A 27,328-nucleotide genomic window follows, 5' to 3' on the forward strand; every position below is an offset into this window, starting at 1 on the left:
AATGCAATGGCAAGGGCACAAGGAGTGCCCAAGTCCTTCTCTCTCAAATCCCACCGAAGCAACTAATGCTAGGGAGGAAAATGAGAGGAAGAACAAGAAAGAGAACACCAAGAACTCCAAGATCTAGATCCAAGGGGTTCCCCTCACATAGAGGAGAAAGTGATTGGTGGAAATGTGGATCTAGATCTCCTCTCTCTTTTCCCTCAAAAACTAGCAAGAATCCATGGAGGGATCGAGAGTTAGCAAGCTCGAAGAAGGTCAACAATGGAGGAAGAACACGAGCTCAAAGGATAAGGTTCATTGGGGAAGAAGACCCCCTTTTATAGGAGGGGAAAAATCCAACCGTTATGTGCTCAGCCCGCACACGAGCGGTACTACCGCTCCACGAGCGGTACTACCACTCAGGCAGAAGAAACAGGGAAAAGGAGCAACAAAACATGAACCTTGGGGCGGTAGTACCGCAGGAGACAGCGGTACTACCGCTGGGTTAAGCGGTACTACCGCTCCCTTCGGCGGTACTGCCGCGCAGAACGAAGGAGAAAGGGAAAGAGGGAACCGGGCGGTACTACCGCGGAGGAAGGGCGGTACTGCCACTAAGGAGCGGTACTGCCGCACTACTGCCGCAGCGAGGTACCGCACAATCCGACACAGAAAAAGACCCCTCGAATAGACGCGGTAGGGACCTGGTAAGCCAACGGTAGTACTGCTGCGGAGTCACCATCGGTACTACCGCTGCGGAGCGGTACTGCCGCTTGTGACTCCTCAGCGGTACTACCGCTGGGTACCACGGTACTACCGCTAGGACCCTGACAAAAACCACACTCAAGAAAACCAGAACTGCCATAACTTCTGCATATGAGCTCCGAATTGAGCAAACTCAAGCTTGTTGGAAACAAGACGACGAGTAGCATCAAAACAGCGTAGTAAGAAGAGGCAGGGGAGGTATGCCTAACAAAAAGAGGAGTGAAACCTCCAACCGAGAAGAACTGGCAAAACCTCCAACATCGAAAACATCATAGAAGAGGCAAGCGAACTCCGTTTTTGATGAACTCAAGCTTGTCAACAAGATGACCGTAAGCTCTAAGACTCACAAAGAGAACCAAACAAGAACCAAGAAAGATGATGCAAGGATGCAATGGTTTGAGCTCTCAATGAACGAAACGATCAAGCTACTCATTGAGAGCCCCCCTTGATAGTATGGCAATCGATCCTATAACCCGGTCTCCCAACTACCATCATGAGACCGGTAAAATAGAAAACCTATCAAGGGCAAACCTTTGCCTTGCACATGGTCCACTTGAGCTAGATGACAACGAACTTGACTCCCTCAAGTTGGACCACCTTTCTTGATTGTGTTGGCTCGATGAAGACTAGTTGATTGCTCCCCCATACTCCACTATGGGTGAGCCTTTCTTCCGCACATCTTCACAAGTCCATTGTCACCACAATGGACGGCAAGCTTCAAGCATTTGATCTCTTCGTGATGCTCCACTTGAACTTGCACCGCAACCTTTCTTGATTGTGTTGAGTCGATGAAGACTAGTTGATTGCTCCCCCATACTCTACTATGGGCGAGCTACTCTTCCGCACATCTTCACAGGTCCATTGTCACCACAAAGGACAACAAGCTTCAAGCATTTGATCTCTTCGTGGTGCTCCACTTGAACTTGCACACTGCAACCTAACCCCACAAAGAACCCTCACGAAGACCATGGGTTAGTACACAAAGCATAATTGACAATGCTTACCATACCATGGGATCACTTGATCCCTCTCGGTATATCTTCTATGCTTTGTGGGTTGATCATCTTGATTCACTCTTTAACTTAGTCTTGATCAACCTCTCACAAGACCAATCTTTAGGTAATTCCTTGAATAGCACCTTGGTCGACACAAACTCTCCTTGAAACCAACACATGTACTCCAAGAAAAGCCTATGGACAAAACCTTCAAATATAACTCAAGGAAACCATTAGTCCATAGAGATTGTCATCAATTACCAAAACCAAACATGGGGGCACCGCATGTTCTTTCAATCGCGAGCGGAAGCGTTCAAGAGAACGGGGTTGATGGAGTCGTACTCGTCGTGATCCAAATCACCGATGACCTAGCGCCGAACGGACGGCACCTCCGCGTTCAACACACGTACGGTTGGGAAGACGTCTCCTCCTTCTTGATCCAGCAAGGGGAAGGAGAGGTTGATGGAGATCCAGCAGCACGACGGCGTGGTGGTGGAAGCAGCGGTGATCTCGGCAGGGCTTCGCCAAGCTCCAACGAGAGAGAGAGAGAGAGAGAGGTGTTACGAGGGGAGAGGGAGGGGGCCAGGGACTTGGTGCGGCTTCCCTCCCTCCCCCCACTATATATAGGGCCCCTAGGGGGGCACCGGCCCTAGAGATTGGATCTCAAGGGGGGGGCGGTCAAGGGGGTGGCTTCCCCCCCAAGCCAAGTGGGGCGCCCCCACCCCTAGGGTTTCCAACCCTAGGCGCAGGGGGAGGCCCAAGGGGGCGCACCAGCCCACCAGGGGCTGGTTCCCTTCCCCACTTCAGCCCATGGGGCCCTCCAGGATAGGTGGCCCCACCTGGTGGACCCCCGGGACCCTTTCGGTGGTCCCGGTACAATACCGGTGACCCCCGAAACTTTCCCGATGGCCGAAACTGGACTTCCTATATATAATTCTTCACCTCTGGACCATTCCGGAACTCCTCGTGACGTCCGGGATCTCATCTGGGACTCCAAACAACTTTTGGGTTACCGCATACTAATATCTCTTCAACCCTAGCGTCACCGAACCTTAAGTGTGTAGACCCTACGGGTTCGGGAGACACGTAGACATGACCAAGACGACTCTCCGGTCAATAACCAACAGCGGGATCTGGATACCCATGTTGGCTCCCACATGTTCCACGACGATCTCATCGGATGAACCACGATGTCGAGGATTCAATCAATCCCGTATACAATTCCCTTTGTCAATCGGTACGTTAAGACTCGATTGTCGGTATCCCAATACCTCGTTCAATCTCGTTACCAGCAAGTCACTTTACTCGTACCGTAATGCATGATCCCGTGATCAACCACTTGGTCACATTGAGTTCATTATGATGAGGCATTACCGAGTGGGCCCAGAGATACCTCTCCGTCATACGGAGTGACAAATCCCAGTCTCGATTCCAACAGACACTTTCGGAGATACCCGTAGTGCACCTTTATAGTCACCCAGTTACGTTGTGACGTTTGGCACACCCAAAGCACTCCTACGGTATCCGGGAGTTGCACAATATCATGGTCTAAGGAAATGATACTTGACATTCGGAAAAGCTCTAGCAAACGAACTACACGATCTTTGAGCTATGCTTAGGATTGGGTCTTGTCCATCACATCATTCCCCTAATGATGTGATCCCGTTATCAATGACATCTAATGTCCATAGTCAGGAAACCATGACTATCTTTTGATCAACAAGCTAGTCAACTAGAGGCTCACTAGGGACGTGTTGTGGTCTATGTATTCACACATGTATTACGATTTCCGGATAACACAATTATAGCATGAACAATAGACAATTATCATGAACAAGGAAATATAATAATAACCATTTTATTATTGCCTCTAGGGCATATTTCCAACACTACATTATGGGACGGAGGGAGTATTTAGCATTTGACAGCAAACGTCAACATTTGCCATGCCAAAACAGATATTTTGTCTGATGTCCTAGTTTGATTTTATCCTTGTTGATTGATGGTGTAAGCACTATTTGAGCAATAAAGCAGCCATGATGTGGTGTAAGATTTATTATTGTTGTTGTGTAAGATTTGCCATGTTCTAAGTAAAAATTGCCGTGTAGTGTAAAAGATTGTCAGCAAAATTGCCATACTACAGCGAGTAATTGCTATGCGTACGATCAAGATCCGACGTACTTTACAGTGTCAGAGTTTTTACGCGCCAAATGTATATTGGACGTAGTAGTCAGTTTTCTTTCTCTCTGAAAACAAAACAAAACATAGGCAATTTCTTAGACGTGGTGTTGCACTAATAAGCACTAGTAGAATGTCCGTGCGTTGCTACGGGCTTTTGAAATATTTTTCTTGAGTTATGTGAACATCATTGAACTTACTCATCGGAATACCAGTTGGAAATAAATGTTGCCATAAACATTTATCGTAATTCCAGCCGGTTTGCTTTATTTTGAGTGTGTCGTTGTTGTGGGATATCATCACTTGCACATCTTTTTGTTGTATAAAACATGGTGAATTTTTGTCCCCTTCCAATGACGTCGCCCCAAAAACCCTCTGAATGGGTTTCTTTTTGAACCCCGACATAATCCATCTCCATCTCTCTCATATTCTACAAAATTAAATATATATAGAAATATACCTTTTGAGTATTATATCATGTGCAACATACATACGAAGAAGAACAATTATTGCATGCACCTCTTTTGGTTGTGTAAAACTCGTTGAATTCTTAGCCCCCTCCATCATCGTTACATCAGGGTCTTTGTCAGTCGACATCTCCGAAGCACAATCAAATTCATCAGTTTTTATGACCTACAAAGGTATTCTAATATAAACAAAGATTAGAATAATTTTTTTTATGATGGTGGTATGGAAAATATATATTCATTGGACAAATCCAAGAAATGAGCAGTTTCTAGTAGATTGAGTGGCATCCCAATTTTAATAATTTTAGTCTCACCTCTAAATCACATGTTGATGGTTATTCTCACGAATACCTACTATTTAGGGTATGTGGTATATTGCCCATAAAAAACTATGTTACATTTCTCCACGAGCAAAGAACGGATTCCCCCTTTACATAATGATAGTCGGTCATCCGTAATTTCTTGGATATTTTTAAGTAATTTATTGAGAAAATATTTTATGTTATTCTAAATATATATAGTGTACAAGTATAAATAAAGCTTTATTTTTATGATATTCCTATTATACCCCTCCTATACGACTTGCTGTCCTCTCCCGAACAACCGCGCTCTATCCACTCCCTCTCCGCACCACTCACTCTCTTCTTCCACCTCGACAGACTTGCTCGCGCACCAAGATATGAGAGGGGGCCTTCTACTTCTCCCTCGCTCATCACCCCTTTGGCCAAACCATGGATCAACCTTCCTCTACTCTGACCCATGCCATGGACCGAGCTCACTTCCCTCCTCAAGGTCATCTCTTCACCCCTTTCCTCGTGTGGCATGTTGCACCGCTAACCCTCACCTTATCTCCCTCCCTTTCCTCCCATATCGAGACATGCATGTGTTTCTGCTTGGCCGCTTCACCTCACCGCCGCCTTCATCTCCTTATACAATGTCGTATCCGCCGCCTTCTAGCAGCTGTAGAAGAGCGTGTTCGATTCTTGAACCTACAAAATATAAAATGCTGAGGTCAATAAGTATGAATTTCTCTTGTCCCTAGTACTATATTTTTATACATGCTTATTGCATAACCAACCTGTGTGTCGTAGTGTACTGTGGACTTGCTGAGCTGCTCGACCTTGAGCTTGTCAATTTGGCAGAGCACGTTCTTCATCTTAACCTCCATCTGCAACTCGGCATCGCGGATGGCGACAGCCTTGGCAGCCTCAACCTCGGCGACCTTGGCATGCCAGTCCCAGCCTTCCACTTCATGGCGAGGTCGGTCTGAGGCGGCGTTGTCGGCCTTCCTAGTGTTCTCAAACACCCGCACCTCCGCCTTGCCCTTGGCCTTCTCCTTGAGCGCCTCGCCCTGCTGCTGCACAGAGAGCACCTTGTTCTCGGCGTCCACCTTGGCGGCGTTCTGGCACGTGAGGCCATCCCGCTCCACAAACATCCACCTTGGCCCTGCTCGTTGCCTCCTGTTGTGTCTTCTCGCCGAGGTAGGAGAAGTACTCATGCCCCGGCACGTCCACCAGCTGCTTCACGGTGGCATTGTAGATGAAGAGGCCGAATTGGTCCGGCTCCTTCTGCACACTACTGAACACCTCCTGCTTGAACTTTTTGGTGCAGGTGAAGATCTCGTCCATGGTCAGCTGCGCCACCAGCATCCGGGTCTCATCCTCGATCAGCCCTTTAGCCCTTCACCATGTCATGCCCGTGGCTCCTACCGTACGAGTGCAACAGCGCGATCAACTTCACGTGGAGTAGGAGCTTCACTTCGACGGTGGGCAGGGCTGGACGTACCGCTCGTGGCTCAATCAGTGTTTGACACGCTCGGTCCTGGCTTGTTAGAGAAAACAGATGATCTGGTCTGCTAAAATCTGCCTGGAAAATTGTCGGTCCGATCCGGTCTGGTCTTCAACCGGTCCGACCAAGAGGACTAAGAAAAAATGTCACTGCCGCCGCCATTCATTCTCAGCATGCCGACCGGCTGCCCCCGGGTAAATTACCATGTCCCCAAGCTTCCCCTCTCCTTCTTTTCTCTCCTCCCCATGCACCATAGCCTCTCGCCATCGCTGTCGTGCATGCACCACTGACGATCTCGAGTTCTCAACTTGGTGCTGGCAGCGTTCTAGCTGCGGGTTTCGCTGCCATGGCAGCGACCATTTTAGCACAACACACATGCAGGCCATCAACTGGGGAAAACGGTCGATTGGGTGTGAACTTCGGATCGTGCGAGAATCGCTCAGCCGTGATTTCCGCGTGAGATTTAATAACCTCCGCTTACAATCACGCACCATGATCCTACGCTGTCGTTTTCTTTGTTGAAGCACATGTTCAGGTCCACCTGCCACCACGTGATTCTCTCTCTCCCACTGCTCTCTCCGTAACAACCTTTCCTTATCGTCTGTGTCTTTATCGCGAGTAAAGGATTAGCAAGGTCAGCTCAGGAGTTAGTTGGGTTACTGGCCGCACCTGCCTGTGTATATCTTGTATAAATGTATACCTCTATAACTGAATATGACTGCTTTCAGTTGTGTTGGTGTGTTCACTTTCTGCACTTCTATTCAGTCGAACAGGAAATAGGAAGTACATGAGAAACATGGCTTGATCCAAAAATCACGGCATCATTTGACAACAAACTAAATGTCATGTTTTTTTTCATGGTTAATCCGCTAATTATGGCAAGGCCCGAACACAAAAAAACATGGGCTCATGAAAAAAAAACTGCTACGGAAGGTTCATGGCTAACAGCCGCACACTTGCCGCGACACATCACCGACCTCATCGCTGGCGCTCCCGCATGTCCACCACCTCGCCACAGCACCCGCACACGCAGCCCACCTCGCCGTTGCCCCAGCACGTTGACGCTGGTGGTGGTTGGCCGGTCCAAATGGTGGCTCAATGAGGGACCGAACCAACCCGGACCGTGTCGCCTTGGTAGCGTTGCCGAGTTCCAGGGTGGTCACCCGGGGACCGATGGTGAAGACGGCGGGCAGGACGAAGGGCAGCTTCTTGGAGCTCTACCAATACCCACACCTTCTTCACCGGCTAAGTCCTCGATGCCCCAGCCGGTGATGGCCAGGTACTACGACGCGTACGCGGCGATGAAGCTCGCCGTTGACTGTTTTGCCGGATGTACCGTTAGGTTTTCTTTCCTTCTTACCTACATAGGACATAGGAGTGTTGACCGATCAAAGGAAATAAATAGAACCTGTTAGTACATATAAAAAAATGCCTGTGCGATGCAACGAACCTATCAAACTTGTTTTACGTGATCTCGATTTATGTAATCAATTAATTACGTGATTTCTGTTGTATGTTCTTTCTCTATTCCAAAATTCCACCCACGCGAGTAAAAAGCATTTCACTGTCTTATGCAAGTAGTTCAGTGCATACATATGCTACTCGTTCGTAATTGCAACCTGAACAGAGTAAAAAAAATTGGTTCGATGCATGGATGGATTGATGGGAACACAATGTCTAACGAAAAGGATAAGAATCACGTTGGCATGCATAGGTGATTTGAAATTTTAAAAATATAGCATCTACATCCGCGCATCATGAGGAACAATTTCAGAGAAAAAAGTTGATCCAGTCAAGTGTATCTTTGGATATTTCATTATCCACTTAGGCCATATTAGTATTACTTCCCACGTGGTGCACATCATCCTGATGCATGGGTGTGCCTCAGCTCTTATATTGCAAATGTTATTATTACAGGAAGAGCACACATTATAAGCTAACGGTTTCACAATGCGTTCTTGCTGATAGTAATTGAACCAAATGAAAAGATGGACAAGCAGATTGATTAAGGAACTCTAGGTAATAATTCATGCCGTAAGCATTGGCTCAAAAAGTTAATTTGTAAGTAACAAAAAAAGGCCTAGAAGAATAGTTCTACCTAAATAAAGTTTACTGCTGCACATGAGCAGATCCACACGAAGCAGAGGGGAGGTGGAGCAGGCCGGTAACCAGGGGAAGGGGCAGAGTGGGACAAGATTTACACCGCCGTCTCCACTGAATATGGTGTCTCCGCCGCATCTGTGGAGGCGCCGCGGCTCCGCCTCGGATGGTGCTCGTGGCTATGGTGAAGAGGAGGGGCGACGCATGGGTGAAGAGGCAGGCAGTGCTCGTGGCCAAAAAAGTGGGTCGTTCGAGCTGCGGGAGGGAGGAGGGGATCGCCGGGAGGCGGCGAGATCGGTGGGCGGCGGCAGCCAGGTAGGGAAGTCGAGGTAGGGCGCTGTGTTTTCTTAGGGGAGTTGCTTATGAAAATAACGTGCAACGGCGAAGTAGCTAGCGGATCCCCTTAAACAAGATGTAGTGAGCGGATTCCCTTAAGGTAGGAATGGATACGATTGATGACGTTGATAAATATTGATGAATGTTGGCCTAATTTATTATCATCATGCATGGAAACGAATCATCAAGAAAAAGAATACTTCCTATTAGTACGCTCATAGGAAGCTTGCTAATCTCTGCTACCAAACAGTTTCTGCCCAAACAAAAAAAGAAAGTTATGGACGTGATTCGCAAGGAAACAAACGTTATGAAGACTAATGAATTTAGATTTGATCTTTAGAGATTGATTGTGATTGATTCTTTTACATAAAGATATTACTGAATAATTTGCGTTAGTATGAAAAGTTCTGATCCGTTCAGTTTTTTTCGTTGTGTGAGGCGAATATAAACCGATAAAGTAGGGGGAGGGGACGAAAAAAAATCTACGAAAAAAACCCAGCGAAGGTGAGAGAAGATACCAAAAAAACCACGAACAAAAATAAATCCGAAACAGAGACTACCAACTGAGACATTAGGAATAAGATATTAGGAATAGAGATTTGGTGAATTTCTTAGGTAACTTTGCCTGTAAGCGTCTTCGTGGCCACTGCCCACTCTACTCTTTTGCCTTCTCGCAGGCCAAATTCATGTCTTCCCTCGCTCTTTTCCACGGCCCATTCTCCTACCACCGCGCTCCTCCCTTGTCGCCGACCGGCACCTCTCCACGGCCGACGCGACCCGCAGCGCATTCTTCTCCTTCCCACCCCAATTCGCGCCCCCTCCCTGAAGCCGATGAGCTCCGGTCCCACGCAGCGGCGCTGCAGGACTGCGCCGTCCGCCGAGCGCTCCGCTGCGGACAGGAGCTCCACGCGCGGCTGCTCCGCTCCGCGCGGCAGCCAGACACGTTTCTCCTCGACTCGCTCCTCAACACGTACTGCAAGTGTGGCCGCCTGGCGGACGCACGAAGGGTGTTCGACGGAATGCCACACAGAGACGTCGTTGCCTGGACCGCCCTCTTATCCGCCTACGCCGCCGCGGGAGATGCCGAGGAGGCTCTGGACCTGTTTTGTCAGATGAACCAACAAGGTCTTGCGCCTAACGGGTTCACGCTCGCTTCGGTGCTCAAGGCCTGCTCGGTGATGAGCTCACACTCCGAGTTTACGCGTCAGGTGCATGGTCAGGTGGTTAAGTTGCAAGGTCTGGATGATCCCTACGTTGGCTCGTCCCTTGTTCAAGCTTACGCGATCCATGGGGAGGTGGACGCTGCTGAGACCGTGTTGCTAGGCTTGCCCGAACGAAGCGACATGTCATGGAATGCTCTGCTCACTGAGTATGCTCGGCAGGGCGACTACAGAAAGGCCATGCATGTTTTCCATAAGTTGTCCGAATTTGGTGATGAGATAAGCAAGTATACTGTGCCTACTCTTCTTAAGTGTTGTGTGGAACTCGGCCTTGCAAAGTCTGGTCAGGCTCTTCATGCATTGGTGGTCAAGAGAGGGCTGGAAACCGATAACGTGCTGAACAATTGCCTTGTTGAGATGTACTCGAGATGTCTATCTGCTGAAGAGGCCTATCAAGTCTTTATCAGGATAGATGAACCTGATGTGGTGCATTGCAGTGCCATGATCTCTTCTTTCGGTCGACATGGTATGGCCTGGGAAGCATTTGATCTTTTCGTAAAGATGTCAGACATGGGAGTCAAACCAAACCAATATACATTCGTGGGCATTGCTGGTGTTGCATCAAAGACTGGTGATGCAAACCTTTGTCGCTGTGCTCATGCGTATGTTGTGAAAAGCGGGCTGGCTATGCCAAAATTAGTGGCTGATTCCATTCTAAATATGTATGTGAAAGTTGGTGCTGCTCAAGATGCAACAGTTGCTTTTCATCTTATGCATGAGCCTGACACATTTTCATGGAACACATTTCTCTCCGGATTTTATAGTGGAAGCAACTGTGAGCAGGGTTTGAGGATTTTCAAGCAGATGAAGTGCGAAGGCTTTTCAGCCAACAAATACACTTATGTTGGTGTTTTGAGATGCTGCACTAGCTTGATGAACCTGATGTATGGCACTCAGGTTCATGCATGTGTTCTGAAAAGTGGGTTGCAAAGCGATAATGATGTTTCAAGAATGCTACTTGACATGTATGCGCAATCTGGCTGCTTTACAAGTGCGTGCCTGGTATTTGATCGACTGGAAGAAAGAGATGCTTTCTCGTGGACAGTGATTATGTCAGGATATGCTAAAACGGATGAAGCTGAGAAGGTGATGGAATGTTTCCGTTCAATGTTGCAAGAAAACAAAAGGCCTAATGATGCTACACTAGCAGTTTCATTGAGTGTTTCCTCTGATATGGCATCCTTAGGCAGTGGGCTCCAACTTCATTCATGGGCCATCAAGTCTGGCTGGAACAGCTCAGTTGTTTCTGGTGCTCTAGTTGACATGTATGTGAAGTGCGGGAACATAACGGATGCTGAGATGCTATTCTATGAGTCAGAAACATGTGATCAAGTTGCATGGAATACACTCATCTGTGGTTATTCTCAACATGGTCATGGGTACAAGGCACTGGACACGTTCAGACGGATGGTAGATGATGGGAAAAGGCCTGATGATATCACATTTGTAGGTGTTCTCTCAGCGTGTAGCCATGCAGGATTACTTGACGAGGGAAGGAAGTACTTTCAATTGCTGAGTAGTGTCTATGGAATCACTCCTACGATGGAGCACTATGCTTGCATGATTGATATTCTGTCCAAGGCTGGAAGACTAGCCGAGGCTGAATCTCTTATCAATCAGATGCCATTGATCCCGGATTCATCCATATGGAGGACGATTTTGGGAGCTTGCAGGATACATGGAAATATCGAGATTGCTGAGAGAGCAGCAGAAAGATTGTTAGAGTTAGATCCACAGGATGTTTCTTCTTCTGTATTGTTATCAAACATTTATGCAGATTTAGGAAGGTGGAGTGATGTTACAAGACTTAGGAATATGCTACTAGATCATGGAGTAAAAAAAGAACCAGGGTGTAGCTGGATTGAAGTCAATGGCCAGATTCATGTATTCCTGTCGCAAGATGGATGTCCAAAATATTAAGAATTTGTTACAACGTGCATTCGGTTCCCACAATCTGAAATGCCACCATGGGCCGTGCCCATACATAAACTATGAGACCAGGAGCTGGTTTGAAGTAGATATGGCTAGTTCTGCAGGCTGATACAAAGTGCCAAGGTAAATCCTGTTTATAAATATGATTACTGAAAATGCCACACCTGCATTAGCAGATCACTACCACTCTGTTACACTGTTGACTGTTTTATCTCATTTAAACATGCTGCTGGGTCCCTGAACTTGCCTGTAGAGTTTGATGGGCAAGTCTTGATTCTAAATTTAATCACATATGCTATCCTGCAGTTTGATAAGAGACGCAATGTGCAGAAAATCCACCGACATAGTCAGTGCAATTATTTGTTACATCATATACTAGGATGAATTCTGACCGAGGACAGTTCCTTGGTGAGGCATGTGAAAATGGTCACGCAATCTTGCCTGTACCGTGAGCTAGGATATGGTTACGGATCAATTTGGGATAGGGAGAGTCTGATGGTGACCCACTTCCGTTGATATTGGATTGCTCATGTCACATTTGTAGTCCAATTGGGACCCCTGTGCATGTGAGGTGATCAGCTTGTTCACCAGCTTAAGCAGGATCCTTTCGAATTCCTCGCCACTAGACCATGGATGAACCTCAGCTTTGATAAGCTGGGGATCGCTGCTGATGAGACTCCAGAGGGGATAATTCTCCTTTGGCATGACATAGTCCCCTTCCCCTAGCTTAAGAGAGGGGCAGTAATCCCCCTTCCCATCACCGATGTAGATGAAGTGCTTGTTCTTGGCACTGTCTGTCCCTTGAATCCTCTGGATTATCTTGCCCTGCAATGGCAAGTGAAACTTTAGTTCATGGGTGGCAAGGTCGGTTTTCACCACTTTTCAGATGAGTAAATGCACTGAGGTTTCAGCACACACAATATTTTATCAATCGTTTGACAATACATCATGCCTAATACTCCTTCCGTTCCAAAATAGATGACCCAACTTTATACTAAATTTGTACTAAAGTTAGTACAAAGTTGAGTCATCTATTTTGGAATGGAGGGAGTAAGACTCTAAATGCAGAACACATCGTTATATATACCGAGTGACATAAATTGTTTCTTTTGTCTCCATCACCCACGTGCATCGAGTGAATCTGTGATTTTAACACGTGAACTGATCTGCCATCCTACTGTCCATACCTTGCACATGTTGTCAGGGCACAGGCTGCAACCATGGGGCGAGCTGGTGGGATCATGGAACGGCGAGATCCTGAGCCTCCCTTGGGCGTCCACGCGCGCGGGGTTGGTGTTGATCTCAGAGAAGCAGCCGAGGACGCCGTGATGCTCCAGGACGGTCTCGATGAAGAAGGAGTTGGCGTCGCTCACCACCTTCAAATCACACCTGCGACGCACACCTACCACCATCAAGATCCAATCCAACCACCCGGCCGCGTGGGGAAATCAAGAACACATCGGCAAATCGGCATCGGTCCATTTCATACCCTAATGCCGACGCCGTCCGGATGGCGGAGAGGACGTGCGCGTCGAGCGGCGCGCTCCTGAGGCACTCGCGGATGTCGTCGGCCGACCTCCCCTGCGCGTGGAGCTCCCCCATCATCCTGTCCTGGAAGACATCAAGGCCCCACTCAGCCGGGAGAAGCGCCATGCGTGTCTAGGCGGGTGTCTGGGCATATCGTGTTCGACTGTTCGTACCATGAGGGAGTTCCAGCGCATGGTGGGGCGCAGGCGGTTGAAGGCGTCGGCGGCGCCGAGCTTGGTGATGACCCAGTCGTCGCTATCCCACTGGATGATGGTCTTGTCGAAGTCGAACAGCACCACCACGGCGGCGGCGGCGGGAGCGGCCATCTCCGGGAAGAGACGGCGGATGGTGCTTCCTGCCTCCGACGTTTGCGATACGAGACTCCGGCGTGGCTTCTGTTTGTTTGTTGGTGGCGGCGTCTCGGACTCTCGGTGTGTTTTTATAGCAGCCACAGCCGTGTGGCAGCTGATGACCTGGGAAGGCTTCCACACCGCCACTTGTGACCTCTCTCGTGTGTTTGTGTTTCCATTCGCTTTGTTCGCCCTTCGCCGTAGCATAACTGTTGTCTATACTCGATTGGCTGCCTTTGCCTTCGCCTTTGCATGGTGCTTTGTCATCACGATAAAGATGGTTCATCGCAAAGTTTATTAGTATTCCATCAGAAGAGTTGACCGATACAATTTTGTGCAAGTTTACACCTCCTTTGGCTAGCCTTTTTTGTGGGCTAAACACACTCCACTCTATTGAACATCGACAATGTTTATGGGGGATACAATTGTGGCCAGGAGGCTGAACGAGCCACACGTGGCACCCTTTAGAAAGACGTAGATCATGCTTAGACTATGTGCCTTGATATCGGATTTTCTCCCTTCAAAGATGAAGATACAGCTCGAAGATTAGAGGCCGACAAACTGATCTCGTGAATGATATTACCATAGCTTTCTCCTATGCCCTTGTTGATGTCATCAATAACGCCCTTGCAATAGGGGGTTGTGGCCTGCATTAAATCTAAAGCTAGAGCGAGCGCTTCTCGGCAAGCCAATGCTTTAAGGATGGGAGGATCAATCATACTAGAGAAAGAAATTGCCGAAGAACTGAGATACACTCCCTCTAAATTTCTACACACAACGCTAATAAATCTCATGTTGGTAGTGTTGGCCACTCCTCCATCGACTTTTACAAAGCCTGCAGATAGTGGAATCCAATGCACCATGGGTTTAAAAGGTTCAGCATAACGAACACCTGGCAGGGGGCTGATGAAGACACCGATATAGCCAGATCAAAAAGATAGCGGTGTATGAATGCATATGTGTTGCAGCCGGGCTCTGAAACTCCTCCTCATGAAGTGCCTTTCGAAGAGCATGCGAGATAGCCCATAGCATCACCGGAAGCAAAAGAAAATCATCACGCGGCAGGCTTTCCAATAGAGTGAATATCCATCTCCTCGCGTCTGGCTCCCTAGTGGTGCTCAAGATTTCAACCAAGTTAGGATACGCTAAAGCCCACACACACCTTGACATGTTACATTCAAGAGGTGAGTGTCTTCACGAGTCTTCAGCTACGCATAACTCACAAGCGTTCGTTGTAGACATACTTAGGTGTTGGAGGAGATCCGCCGTAGGTAGAGATTGTCGTGACAGACACATTTTTAGCTTAGAAGGAATTTGAACCAACCAAATTCTTGTCCAAGTTTTTTTGGTCCCTTTCAGACTTTGAAGAATCAACATTACCTTCTAGCTAAGCCTCTCGATGATGTTTTGTTGCAACCAACATGCAATAGGACGAACGAACATAATTTTTTTCCTTCTTGTCAAGTTCTCCATGAAAAAACATGTGACAAATGTCTGGTGCACAGAGGAATAGGCAAAAAAAATGTCTCTTGTACCTTCTCCTGGTACCATGACGCGAAATTATAATAAATGAGTTCACTAACAAACTAAGGTGGGTTTATCATAGAGTTAAGTGATAGGACACATATTATAATCCCTTGGGAGCCAATTGTGCCTCCAAATGTCAATGGGATGTCCATCAATAATTCTCAGGACCAGGCCCTGAGCAAGAATATGTCTTCCCTCAAGAATAACTCTCCAAATATGTGATGATGCATTAACCAATTTTACTTGCAACAAATCAATAATAGGAAAATACCTTTCTTTAAGAAAACAAGCACTGAGGGAGTTCGTATCCCGAAGAGTGAACCAGCGTGTCAATAATGCAAGAGTAAACAACTCAAGAGCTGACCGTTACTCCGAAATAATCTTGGGTAAAATAAACTTCAAATGGTTTGGAACTACCTTGGAACTGACCATCTCATGTCTGGGACAAATTGAGGGGAGGACATCTGTGTCCATAAAATGCCTCGAATGGTGAGATGGTAAATGTTGTCGTAGGAAAATATTGCATATAACAAGTTTTCTTCCCATTCAGCACCATAAGTCAATGTACAATAACTAAGCATACCTTCCAGTATATGGTTCACTCTTTTCGCCTTCCCGTCTGTTTGAGGGTGGTCCATTGTGTTGTGCCTTAGTTTAGTTCCCAAGACCCAAAGGAGACGGAGCCATAATGCTGAGGTTAACTGTCAGCCTCAGTATGATACAATTGACTTGGGTACTCTATGGGGGCTTAAGATTTTGGACATGTATATCTGAGACAATTGTTCTATCCAGTAAGTGGTCTTCACTAGAATAAAGTGAGCCATTTTGGTGAGTCATGCATAATAACTCATATGGAGTCATGGTCTTTGGATGACTTGGGTAACCCGATGATAAAGTCCATACAGACATTGTACCATTTCTATTGCGAGACTTGTAAGGGTTGAAGCAACCCATCGGCGCCTTTGGTGTTCATCTTTGACTTTGTTGCTACATTGCAAGAAGAAATGTAAGATACAATGCCCTTTCACATACCTTGCCAAATATTTCTTTCAAGTCTCGGTATATCTTGGTACCTTCGGGGTGGATGGAATACAAGGACTCATGCATTTCTTGAAGTATTTGCAGTTATAGTTGGCTTGCTTAGGTACACATAACCGGGTGCCGAACCAAAGCATACCTTGGTCATCATAGCAAAATTTCTAGTTTCTCCGTTTTGGACCTTCTGCTTGATCCCTTCTATGCTAGGATGCTTTACTTGGGCCTTCTTAATTTCTTCCTCGTGTGTGAATGTTACCTTCAGGGTGTTCAAATTTATCAAGCCGCTGAATGTCAAGTTGATCTTGGAAAACTCCTCTTGAACCATAGTATTTTCAATGAGAGTGAAATGCACAGAATCACCATTTTCGTGTCACAACTCGCGAAAAACCACCACTTTACAATACTTGTCATTTTGCACCGAACCAAAGAATTGACGTTCGCAAAAAACACTGATTCATTTTATGAGCGCATTTTGACGTGGCTAATCCCTCACGGTTCGAAAGCTGTAACGACGCGCCATTAACGACCATTAATGCCTCTGTCCGAAGCGACTGGGCCGGCCCTCACTCCCATCCCTCGCCCTCTATCCCTCTCCTTTTTCTCGCGGGCATGGTGGGCATGGTGGCGGTGGCGGCTCCGGATCCATCGGCAAGTGATGCGATCATCGACAGAAAACGATGGCGTGAATAATTTTCCCAATCTTTCACGGTACAATATCACCTGAGCCACGTGGCGCTCGCGATCTTGTAGATGCAATCACCACAAAAACAACACGCACACCTTGATGAAGAAATACGTGGACGATCCTCCAAGAATCAGCAGCAAATTAGAGACGGCGTCTCCAATCACTCGCCAAAAACACAAACCAATTCTTAAAGCTTCTTGACAAGATCACACGAAATCACTCGTCGCCAAGGGAAGATACCCTGATTTTTGGTTTCTATTTCAACAGCCAAAAATAATCTCCCCATTACATGAGGAATGACCTCCTTATATTATTGTGCACGCAGGCACGGGTCGATGGAATAAGCCCGACTCTCTCCTGACTTTGAAACCGACTTGAACTCTAATACCCATCGTAACAAACTAACAACCGAGTACTTTGATCAAATAATAAGAGAGAGGAAAAACAAAAGACTCTTTTCTTATCTAACTAAACAAGACTTAACTAATTTAATGTCCAGCAAGCTGCAAACGTCCAAAACAAAACTAGCTTTCTCCTGTATGGTCAACAGTTCTTTCTTTGCATGCGCACGTAAATGTGTTTGCATGTTTGAAAAGTAGCTCGACGTCCTTTCGTGCATCAACATGAACAATGTCCAGTATAAATATGTGTAGACGTCTGGTCCTTGTGTACAAAATTGGCTCTCAATTCAACTCTTTCATTGTCGTTGCCACGCACAATAGTAGCTTCCTTCAGTTTCTTTTCCTCATTGTGTCTGGCAGGAATTATATACATTTCAGAGTTTCCTGGACTGGCCTTGTTAATCATATTTTTAGGATCAGAAATAGGGTCACATCATCCTCCCTTTCTTGAAAGAAAACTGTTCTCGGTTTCGTCCTATACCTTGGAGATTTGTTCTTGAATATTTTAACAGTACACTTTATATTCTTTGCATCCTTAGGAATAATAGCATAGAACTCACCCTTATATATAAAAGTGTATCTATTTGTTCACCCATGATGAAGAGCATTAACATCATGCTGCCATGAACGCCCCAAAATAAAATGACAAACATGCAGTGGCATAACGTCGCATTCCACTTTATCCACATAGCCATCAACATAAAAAGGGACCTTAACCCTATGAGTAACCTTCACTTTGCCCACATCATTGATCCACTTCATATAATATGGTTTTGGGTGCTCCCATGTTGGCAATGAAAGAGACTCCACCACATCCTTACTAATCATGTTGCTAGCACTGCCGCCGTCAATTATCAGTTTGCACACTTCTCCCTTGATGGTACATGCAGTTTGAAAAATACTCCGTCGCTGTCCTTGTTCAACAATGGTCTTGTCATCTCGCTGGACCTTATGTGCTAGCAAACTCTCCATATCAGGATTATCTTGAGGATAACATAGTATGGTATCACCATGACCTCTTTCAATTCCATCATCTAACTTAGGCGTCTCATCTTCAGATTCTGAAATATATTCCGCATCAAGAAGTAGAACCCTTGGTTGATTGGAACATTCATGCTTCATGTGTCCACATCCTCCACACTTGTGGCAAATAATATTAGATGATGAGATGAAGTTGCATTAGATGAAACCTGAGAAACCTCCTTTGGTGCAACCGCCACTTTGCTCTGTTCAATGCTTCCTGACTTATAAGGAGTCGGTTTAGCACTGGACCCACCATCAATAGGAGAAGAACCACGTCGCCCACTGTTGTAAGTTGGACGAGTCTCTGAAGCTTGCTTCTCCAATACCCAACGTTCAGCACGCGCCGCTTGATGAAGAAACTCATGAATATCATTATATTGCGTTAAATCCACACGGTCTAGAATATTTTCCTATAACCCCTCAAAGAAACGTACCATGGTCGCCTCCGCAGACTCACGCACAGCTGTACGGATCATTAAAACTTGCATATCTTTATAGTACTCATCAACTGAGTTTGTACCTTGCACCAGACGCCAGAGTCTATTGTGAAGCTGGCGTGTGTAATAAGAAGGTACAAAACGTTCCCTCATGATTCGCTTCATGCCAGCCCATGTCGCTGGTCGCTCGTGAGTACGATTTTTATTATCCCACCATATAAGAGCATACTCTATAAATTTCATTGATGCAACACGAACCTTCTTCTCTTCAGAGTAGTTATGACCATCAAAATTTTGATTTACGCGCATCTCCCATTCCAAATATTTTTCCCGGCCAGCACAACGTCCCGAGAATTCAGGTATGGTTATCTTGATTCGACCCAAACCATCATCCTCGTGGGCACCATTGCCATCATAATCATGGCGCCGCCCAACATGGCGGTGAGCCCCAGCATCATGCTGTGGTCGGTGAGGTAAGCCTCCACGGGCACCAGAATCCTTAGAAAAATCACCATCATCGTCGTTGTCGCAGTCATGACGCTGTCGTGGTGAGCGGGACTGTCGGGGTGCCACATCTCTCGCCTGAAGACGTTGAACTGCTGCGGTGAGCCGATTAAGATTCTCAGTCATCACCTGCAGACTATTAGTGCGTTGTCGTTCGCTGGCAGTCAAACGCTCGTTCAACCTATCCTCGACGCCCATAATATTTACAGACAACTCCTCAACCCTGGTCCCAAGCTTCTTGTTGGCTCCCTTGATCGACATCAGATGGATACACAAGTCATCACTTATCTCCAGGTCCTTCGGAAGTTCATCGCCCTCCTCACGATCATATTTCTCATGCTGCGAGTTCACCATCTTTCAAACAATTGAATCAAATAGCAGGAAAAATTCTACTGTCATCAACCTTGATCTGAATGCCACTTGATGCGATCGTCAACAGAAAAATGATGGCGCGAATAATTTTTCCAATGTTTCATGGTACAATATCACCCGAGTCACGTGACGCTCTCGATCTTGTAGATGCAATCATCACGAAAACACACGCACACCTTGATGAATAAGTATGTGGACGATCCTCCAAGAATCAGCAGCAAATTAGAGACGGCGTCTCGAATTTCTCGCCAAAAACACAAAGCAATTCTTAAAGCTTCTTGACAAGATCACACGAAATCACTCGTTGCCAAGGGAAGATACCCCGGCTTCTGGTTTCTATTTCAACAGCCAAAAACAATCTCCCTGTTACATGAGGAACTGCCTCCTTATATTATCGTGCACGCAGGCACGAGACAATGGGATAAGCCCGACTCTCTCCCGACTTTGAAACCAACCTGGACTCTAACACCCACGTAACAATCTAACAACCGAGTACTTTGACCAAATAATAAGAGAGAGAAAAAACAAAAGACTCTTTTGTTATCTAACTAAACAAGACTTAACTAATTTAATATCTGGCAAGCTGATCACAAACATCCAAAACAAAACTAGCTTTCTCCTATGGTCAAGAGTTCTTTCCTTGCATGCGCAGGTAAATGTGTTTGCATGTTTGAAAAGTAGCTCGACGTCCTCTGGTGCACCAATGCGAACAATGTCCAGTAGAAATATGTGTGGACGTCTGGTCCTTGTGTACAAAATTGGCTCTCAATTCACTCTTTTATTGTCGTTGCCACGCACAACAGTAGCTTCCTTCAGTTTCTTTTCCTCATTGCGTCTGGCAGGAATTACATACCTTTCAGAGTTTCCCAGGCTGGCCTTGTTAATCATATTTTTAGCGACTAGAAATGGGGTCACATCAAGAGTGGTGGGGATAAGGTGTGTCGAGGGAGTGGTGGGGACAAGGTGTGGTGGACAGAGCTAGTCATGATGGCTGGCCGGCGTGGCAGGGGGGCACCCGCTACGAGGAGGAAGATTGTGCGGACACAACAATTTCATCACAAAGTATTTCATCGTTGCCATATTTGGAGCAAATTTCATTGAGCTACTGCCAAATGTGCTAGTCGGGCCCTAGGTGAGCTGCCTCCCTCCCTCTATTAGCAAATTTCGTTGCTGGAATTCTAGGGTTCCAGATTTGCAAACTAGGGTTGTTGGGGAATGTTGCATGTAAAACAAAAAAAATTCTACGCACATGCAAGATCTATCCACAGAGATGCATAGCAACGAGAGGGGAGAGTGTGTCTATGTACCCTCGTAGACCATAAACGGAAGCGTTTGTTAACGCGGTTGATATAGTCGAACTTCTTCACGATCCAATCGACCGAGTACCGAACGTATGACACCTCCGTGTTCAGCACACGTTAAGCTCTGTGACGTCCTCGCCTTTTTGATCCAGCAAGAAGGTGAAGTAGTGGATGAGTTCTGGCAGCACGATGGCGTGGTGATGGTGATGGTGATGCTATCTCCACAGGGCTTCGCCTAAACACTACGAAAATATGACCGAGGGACGAAATTGTGGAGCGGGTGCCGCACACGACTAAGAGATTGTCGTGGTTATGTGTGGCGCCCCCTCCCACATATATATAGGTGGGGGGGGGGGAGAGGGGAGGCAGCCAGGAGGCACCCCAAGTGGGGCAGAATCCCAGTTGGGCTCCTGCCCCTAGCCGTGCCCCCTTCCTTGTATGGGTGCGGGAAGAAGGCAGGGGGAGGTGGCGCCCCCCTTTCCTTTCTCTCATGAGGAGGAAAGGCAGGTGTGGCCAACCCTCCTCCTTTCCTTCCCCTAGAGCCGGCCGGCCAGGGAGAGGGCGCACGAGCCCCCTTGTAGGCTAGTGTGTCCCTCCCCTTGGCCCATTAGGCCCATACACCTTCCGGGGGTGTCCGGAACCCCTTCCGGCGATCCGATGGCTACCCGGTGCACTCCGAAACTCTTTCGGTGTCCGAATAGTATTGTCCTATATATCAATCTTTACCTCCAGACCATTCCGGAGCTCCTCGCCATGTCCGTGATCTCATCCGGGAATCCGAACAAACATTCAGTCACCAAATCATATAACTCATATAACACTATATCGTCAACAAACGTTAAGCGTGCGGACCCTACGAGTTCGAGAACTATGTAGACATGACAGAGACACCTCTTTGATCAATAACCAATAGCGGAAGCTGGATGCCCATATTGGCTCCTACATATTCTAAAAAGATCTTTATCGGTCGAACCTTATGACAACATATGTAATTCCCTTTGTCCATCGGTATGTTACTTGCCCGAGATTCGATCGTCGGTATCTTCATACCTAGTTCAATCTCGTTATTGGCAAGTCTCTTTACTCGTTCCATAATACATTGATAACCCACAAGTATAGGGGATCGCAACAGTTTTCAAGGGTAAAGTATTCAACCCAAATTTACTGATTCAACACAAGGGGAGCCAAAGAATATTCTCAAGTATTAGCAGCTGAGTTGTCAATTCAACCACACCTGAAAGACTTAATATCTGCAGCAAAATATTTAGTAGCAAAGCAGTATGGAAATAACTGTAACGGTGGAAAAAGTAACAATAGCAGTTTTGTAACAATCGTAACAGTGGCAATGGAAAAGTAACTTAGCAAAGATCAATATGAAACGAACTCGTAGGCAATGGATCAATGATGGATAATTATGTCATATGGCATTCATCATGCAATAGTTATAACATAGGGTGACATAGAACTAGGTCCAATTCATCAATATAATGTAGGCATGTATTTCGTATACAGTAATACGTGCTTATGGAAAAGAACTTGCATGACATCCTTTGTCCTACCCCCCCCCCCCCCCTCCCCGTGGCAGCGGGGTCCTATTGGAAACTAAGGGATATTAAGACCTCCTTTTAATAGAGAACTGGAGCAAAGCATTAGCACTTAGTGAATACATGAACTCCTCAAACTACGGTCATCATCGGGAAGTGTCCCGACTATTATCACTCCAGGGTTGCCGGATCATAACACGTAGTAGGTGACTATAACTTGCAAGATAGGATCAAGAACACAAATATATTCATGAAAACATAATAGGTTTAGATCTGAAATCATGACACTCGGGCCCTAGTGACAAGCATTAAGCATAGCAAAGTCATAGCAACATCAATCTTAGAACATAGTGGATACTAGGGATCAAACCCTAACAAAACTAACTCGATTACATGGTAAATCTCATCCAACCCATCACCGTCCAGCAAGCCTATGATGGGATTACTCATGCACAGCGGTGAGCATCATGAAATTGGTGATGGAGGAAGGTTGGTGATGATGATGGCGACGATTTCCCCTCTCTAGAGCCCCGAATGGACTCCAGATCTGGCCTCCCGATGAAGAACAGGGGGTGACGGCGGCTCCATATCGTAAAACGTGTTGAATCCTTCTCTTTGATTTTTTTCTCCCCGAACTTGGATATATGGAGTTGGAGTTGAGGTCGGTGGAGCTTCGTGGGACCCACAAGACAGGGGGCGCACCCCCACCCTTGTGGACAGGGTGTGGGTCCCCTCTCGTATATTCTTTCGCCAATATTTTTTATCAATTCCAAAAATATTCTCCGTGAAGTTTCAGGTCATTCCGAGAACTTTTATTTCTGCACAAAAATAACACCATGGCAATTCTGCTGAAAACAACATCAGTCCGGGTGAGTTCCATTCAAATCATGCAAATTAGAGTCCAAAACAAGGCAAAAGAGTTTGGAAAAGTAGATACGATGGAGACGTATCAACTCCCCCAAGCTTAACCCATTGCTTGTCCTCAAGCAATTCAGTTGACAAACTGAAAGTGATAAAGAAAAACTTTTACAAACTCTGTTTGATCTTGTTGTTGCAAATATGTAAAGCCAACATTCAAGTTTTCTGCAAAGATTATGAACTAACCATATTCACAATAACATTTAGGTCTCACATTTACTCATATCAATGGCACAATCAACTAGCGAGCAATAATAATAAATCTCGGATGACAACACTTTCTCAAAACAATCATGATATGATATAACAAGATGGTATCTCGCTAGCCTTTCTGAGACCACAAAACATAAATGCAGAGCACCCCTAAAGATCCAGGACTAACTAGACGTTGTAATTCATGGCAAAAGAGATCTAGTCACAGTCATACTCAATATCAATTAATAGCAAAGCATACAAATGACATTGGTGCTTTTTATAAAAGGATGATGACTCAGCAATAAAAGTAAATAGATAGGCCCTTCGCAGAGGGAAGTAGGGATTTGTATAGGTGCCAGAGCTTGAGTTTTTAAAACGGAGATGAATAATATTTTGAGCGGTATGCTTTCATTGTCAACATAACAACCAAGAGATCTTGGTATCTTCCATACTAGATACATTATAGGTGGTTCCCAAAGAGAATGGTAAAGTTTATACTCCGCCGCCACCAACAAGCAAATTCCACGACTGGTCCGGAACAACGGGTACCGTCCAACTAACAACAACCCTGGGGGAGTTTTGTTTGCAAATATATTTTGATTTGACTTGAGCATGGGACTGAGCATCCCGGTGACCAGCCATTCTCTCATGAATGATGAGCGGAGTCCACTCATGGTGAGAATAACCCACCTAGCATGGAAGATAATGACAGCCCCCAGTCGCCACATGAGCGATTTGGGCATACAACACAAATTATCATTTGAAGGTTTAGAGTTTGGCACATGCAAATTTACTTGGAACGACAGGTAAATACCACATATAGGTAGGTATAGTGGACTCATATGGAACAACTTTGGGTTTATGGAAGTGGATGCACAAGCAGTATTCTCGCTTAGTTCAAGTGAAGGCTAGCAAGAGATTGAGGAGCGACCAACTAAAGAGGGACAACAGTCATAGACATGCATTGAGAGTAACCAACATTGAGTGCAAGCATGAGTAGGAATAAATCACCATGAACATAAATATCATGGAGGCTATGTTGATTTTGTTTCAACTACATGCATGAACTTGTGCCAAGTCAAGTGATACATCTCCGTCGTATCTATAATTTTTTATTGTTCCATGCCAATATTATTCAACTTTCATATACTTTTTGGCAACTTTTTATATTATTTTTGGGACTAACATATTGATCCAGTGCCCAGTGCCAGTTCCTGTTTGTTGCATGTTTTTTGTTTCACAGAAAACCCATACCAAATGGAGTCCAAACGGAATAAAAACTGACAAAGATTTATTTTGGAATATTTATGAATTTTGGGAAGTGGAATCATCGCGAGACGGTGCCCGAGGGGGCACGAGGTAGGGGGCGCACCCCAGGGTGTCAGGCGCGCCCCTGACCCTCGTGGCCACCCTGTAAGGCGGTTGGAGCCCTTCTTTCGCCGCAAGAAAGCTAACTTCTGGATAGAGATCGTGTTAAAATTTCAGTCCAATCGGAGTTACGGATCTCCGGGAATATAAGAAATGGTGAAAGGGAAGAATCTGAGAACGCAGGAACAGAGAGAGACAGAGAGACAGATCCAATCTCGGAGGGGCTCTCGCCCCTCCCGTGCCATGGAGGCCATGGACCAGAGGGGAAACCCTTCTCCCATCTACAGAGGAGGTCAAGGAAGAAGAATAAGGAGGGGGGCTCTCTCCCCCTCGCTTCCGGTGGCACCGGAGTGCCACCGGGGGCCATCATCATCACCACGATCTTCACCAACAACTTCACCGCCATCATCACCAACTCTCCCCCCTCTATGAAGCGGTGTAACCTCTCTCTTACCCGCTGTAATCTCGACTTAAACATGGTGCTCAACGCTATATATTATTTCCCAATGATGTATGGCTATCCTATGATGGTTGAGTAGATCTGTTTTGTCCTAATGGCTATTTGATGATCGTGATTGGTTTGAGTTGTATGTTTTATTATTGGTGCTGTCCTATGGTGCTCTCCGTGTCGCGCAAGCATGAGGGATTCCCGCTGTAGGGTTTTCAATATGCTTATGATTTTCTTATGGTGGGTGGCGTGAGTGACAGAAGCACAGACCCGAGTAAGTAGGTTGTTTGCGTATGGGATAAAGGGGACTTGATACTTTAATGCTATGGTTGGGTTTTACCTTAATGAATCTTTAGTAGTTGCGGATGCTTGCTAGAGTTCCAGTCATAAGTGCATATGATCCAAGTAGAGAAAGTATGTTAGCTTATGCCTCTCCCTCAAATAAAATTGCAATAATGATTACCGGTCTAGTTATCGATTGCCTAGGGAAAAATAACCTTCTTGTTGACAAAAGCTCTTTACTAAAACTAATTTAGTTGTGTATTCATCTAAACATCCCCTACTTTATATTTATTTGCTCTTTATTATCTTGCATACCTATCCAATAACACATACAAAGTACTTCTAGTTTCATACTTGTTTCCGGTAAAGCGAACGTCAAGTGTGCGTAGAGTTGTATCGGTGGTCGATAGAACTTGAGGGAATATTTGTTCTACCTTTAGCTCCTCGTTGGGTTCGACACTCTTACTTATTGAAAGAGGCTACAATTGATCCCCTATATTTGTGGGTTATCAAGACCTTTTTCTGGCGCCGTTGCCGGGGAGCAATAGCGTGGGGTGAATATTCTCGTGTGTGCTTGTTTGCTTTATCACTAAGTAATTTTTATTTGCTGTTCTTAGTTGTTTTCTATCTTTAGTTATGGGTAGGAAATGCAAAATACCAAAAAAAATAGTTGTACCTACTGAACCAATGGTTGAAGAACCAATCAAAATCTATCGCACTGCTGAAGCTTATTACTTGGATCATCTTCGATCCCTTTGTGCTCGTGCCGAAACCCCAACTAGCTTAGTTGAGGGCAAATCTTTAGATGATCATGCTTGTTATGTGCGACACCGTATATCTGAAAAAGGGAAACTATTATGGGGTCAAATTCAATGTTTGCAATGCTATGCTTGAAATTTATGTGAAATATATGATTTTACTTGTTGTTCTAAAAACCCTAAGAAACACCTTCCCTATCAATGTGAGTTTAGTAATAATGGAATTGTATCTTCGTATGCTAAGGGTGTTTATAATTACTATGATGTTCAACAAATTGAAGAATTTGTTGCTTTTAAGGGCGCTTTTGAAATTGCTTCTTTGATTAAAAAGTATGATGCTACTCTTTACAAATCTGAATTTTTTGTTATACTTGAATATTGTTATTAGAATTATGCTTCTAATACCTATGTTAAACAATATATTGAGGAATACTCCGCTGTCCAAGAAGAGACTAATATTTTGCAGGAGTCTATGGAAGACGAAATTGATAAAACTGTGAGCTCATTGGATGAACAAGATGAGGAGGAGAGCGAAGAACAAAAGGAGGAAGAGCGGATTGATCACCCGTGCCCACCTTCTAATGAGAGTAACTCTTCAACTCATACATTGTTTAATTCCCCTTCGTGCTTACCGAAAGATGATTGCTATGATGACTGTTATGATCCCATTGATTCTCTTGAAATATCCCTTTTTGATGATGCTTGCTATGCTTGTGGCCAAGATGCCAATATGAATGATGCTTATGGAGATGAACTTGCTATAGTTCCTTATGTTAAACATGAAATTGTTGCTATTGCACCCACGCATGATAGTCCTATTATCTTTTTGAGTTCTCCCGATTACACTATATCAGAGAAGTTTGTACTTATTAAGGATTACATTGATGGGT

At 45.6% G+C, this 27,328-nt stretch overlaps 2 protein-coding genes and 1 pseudogene across 2 annotated transcripts; 1 reads left to right on the plus strand and 2 right to left on the minus strand.

Annotated features, from left to right (window-relative positions):
* Nucleotides 1–5,286: 5,286 nt before the first annotated feature.
* Nucleotides 5,287–8,102, minus strand: LOC125546841 (flotillin-like protein 2; annotated as a pseudogene).
* On the plus strand, nucleotides 6,905–11,757 carry LOC125544133 (pentatricopeptide repeat-containing protein At4g13650). Its single transcript, XM_048707714.2, has one exon. The coding sequence runs from the start codon at nucleotides 9,295–9,297 to the stop codon at nucleotides 11,746–11,748; it is 2,454 nt and encodes an 817-aa protein (XP_048563671.2). The 5' UTR covers nucleotides 6,905–9,294; the 3' UTR covers nucleotides 11,749–11,757.
* Nucleotides 11,758–11,866: 109 nt separating this feature from the next.
* On the minus strand, nucleotides 11,867–13,859 carry LOC125544135 (thiamine phosphate phosphatase-like protein). The gene is made up of 4 exons (XM_048707715.2): nucleotides 13,461–13,859; nucleotides 13,250–13,371; nucleotides 12,948–13,149; nucleotides 11,867–12,585 (listed from the first exon to the last, which is right to left on the minus strand). Exons 1-4 carry the CDS (start codon nucleotides 13,842–13,844, stop codon nucleotides 12,232–12,234), a joined length of 1,062 nt encoding a protein of 353 aa, XP_048563672.1. The 5' UTR covers nucleotides 13,845–13,859; the 3' UTR covers nucleotides 11,867–12,231.
* Nucleotides 13,860–27,328: the final 13,469 nt, after the last annotated feature.

Source organism: Triticum urartu, chromosome 3A (genome assembly GCF_056163025.1).
Source record: "Triticum urartu cultivar PI428250 chromosome 3A, HENAU_Tu73, whole genome shotgun sequence".
Classification (NCBI taxonomy): Eukaryota; Viridiplantae; Streptophyta; class Magnoliopsida; order Poales; family Poaceae; genus Triticum; species Triticum urartu.

Coding starts and splice junctions, on each gene's coding strand:
- LOC125544135 (XM_048707715.2), bottom strand. CDS start 13,844: ATGCTACGGCGAAGGGCGAACAAAGCGAATGGAAACACAAACACACGA. Junction 13,150..13,249: donor CGGACGGCGTCGGCATTAGG/GTATGAAATGGA, acceptor TGTGCGTCGCAG/GTGTGATTTGAAGGTGGTGA. Junction 12,586..12,947: donor GCCCTGACAACATGTGCAAG/GTATGGACAGTA, acceptor TTGCCATTGCAG/GGCAAGATAATCCAGAGGAT.
- LOC125544133 (XM_048707714.2), top strand. CDS start 9,295: ATGTCTTCCCTCGCTCTTTTCCACGGCCCATTCTCCTACCACCGCGCT.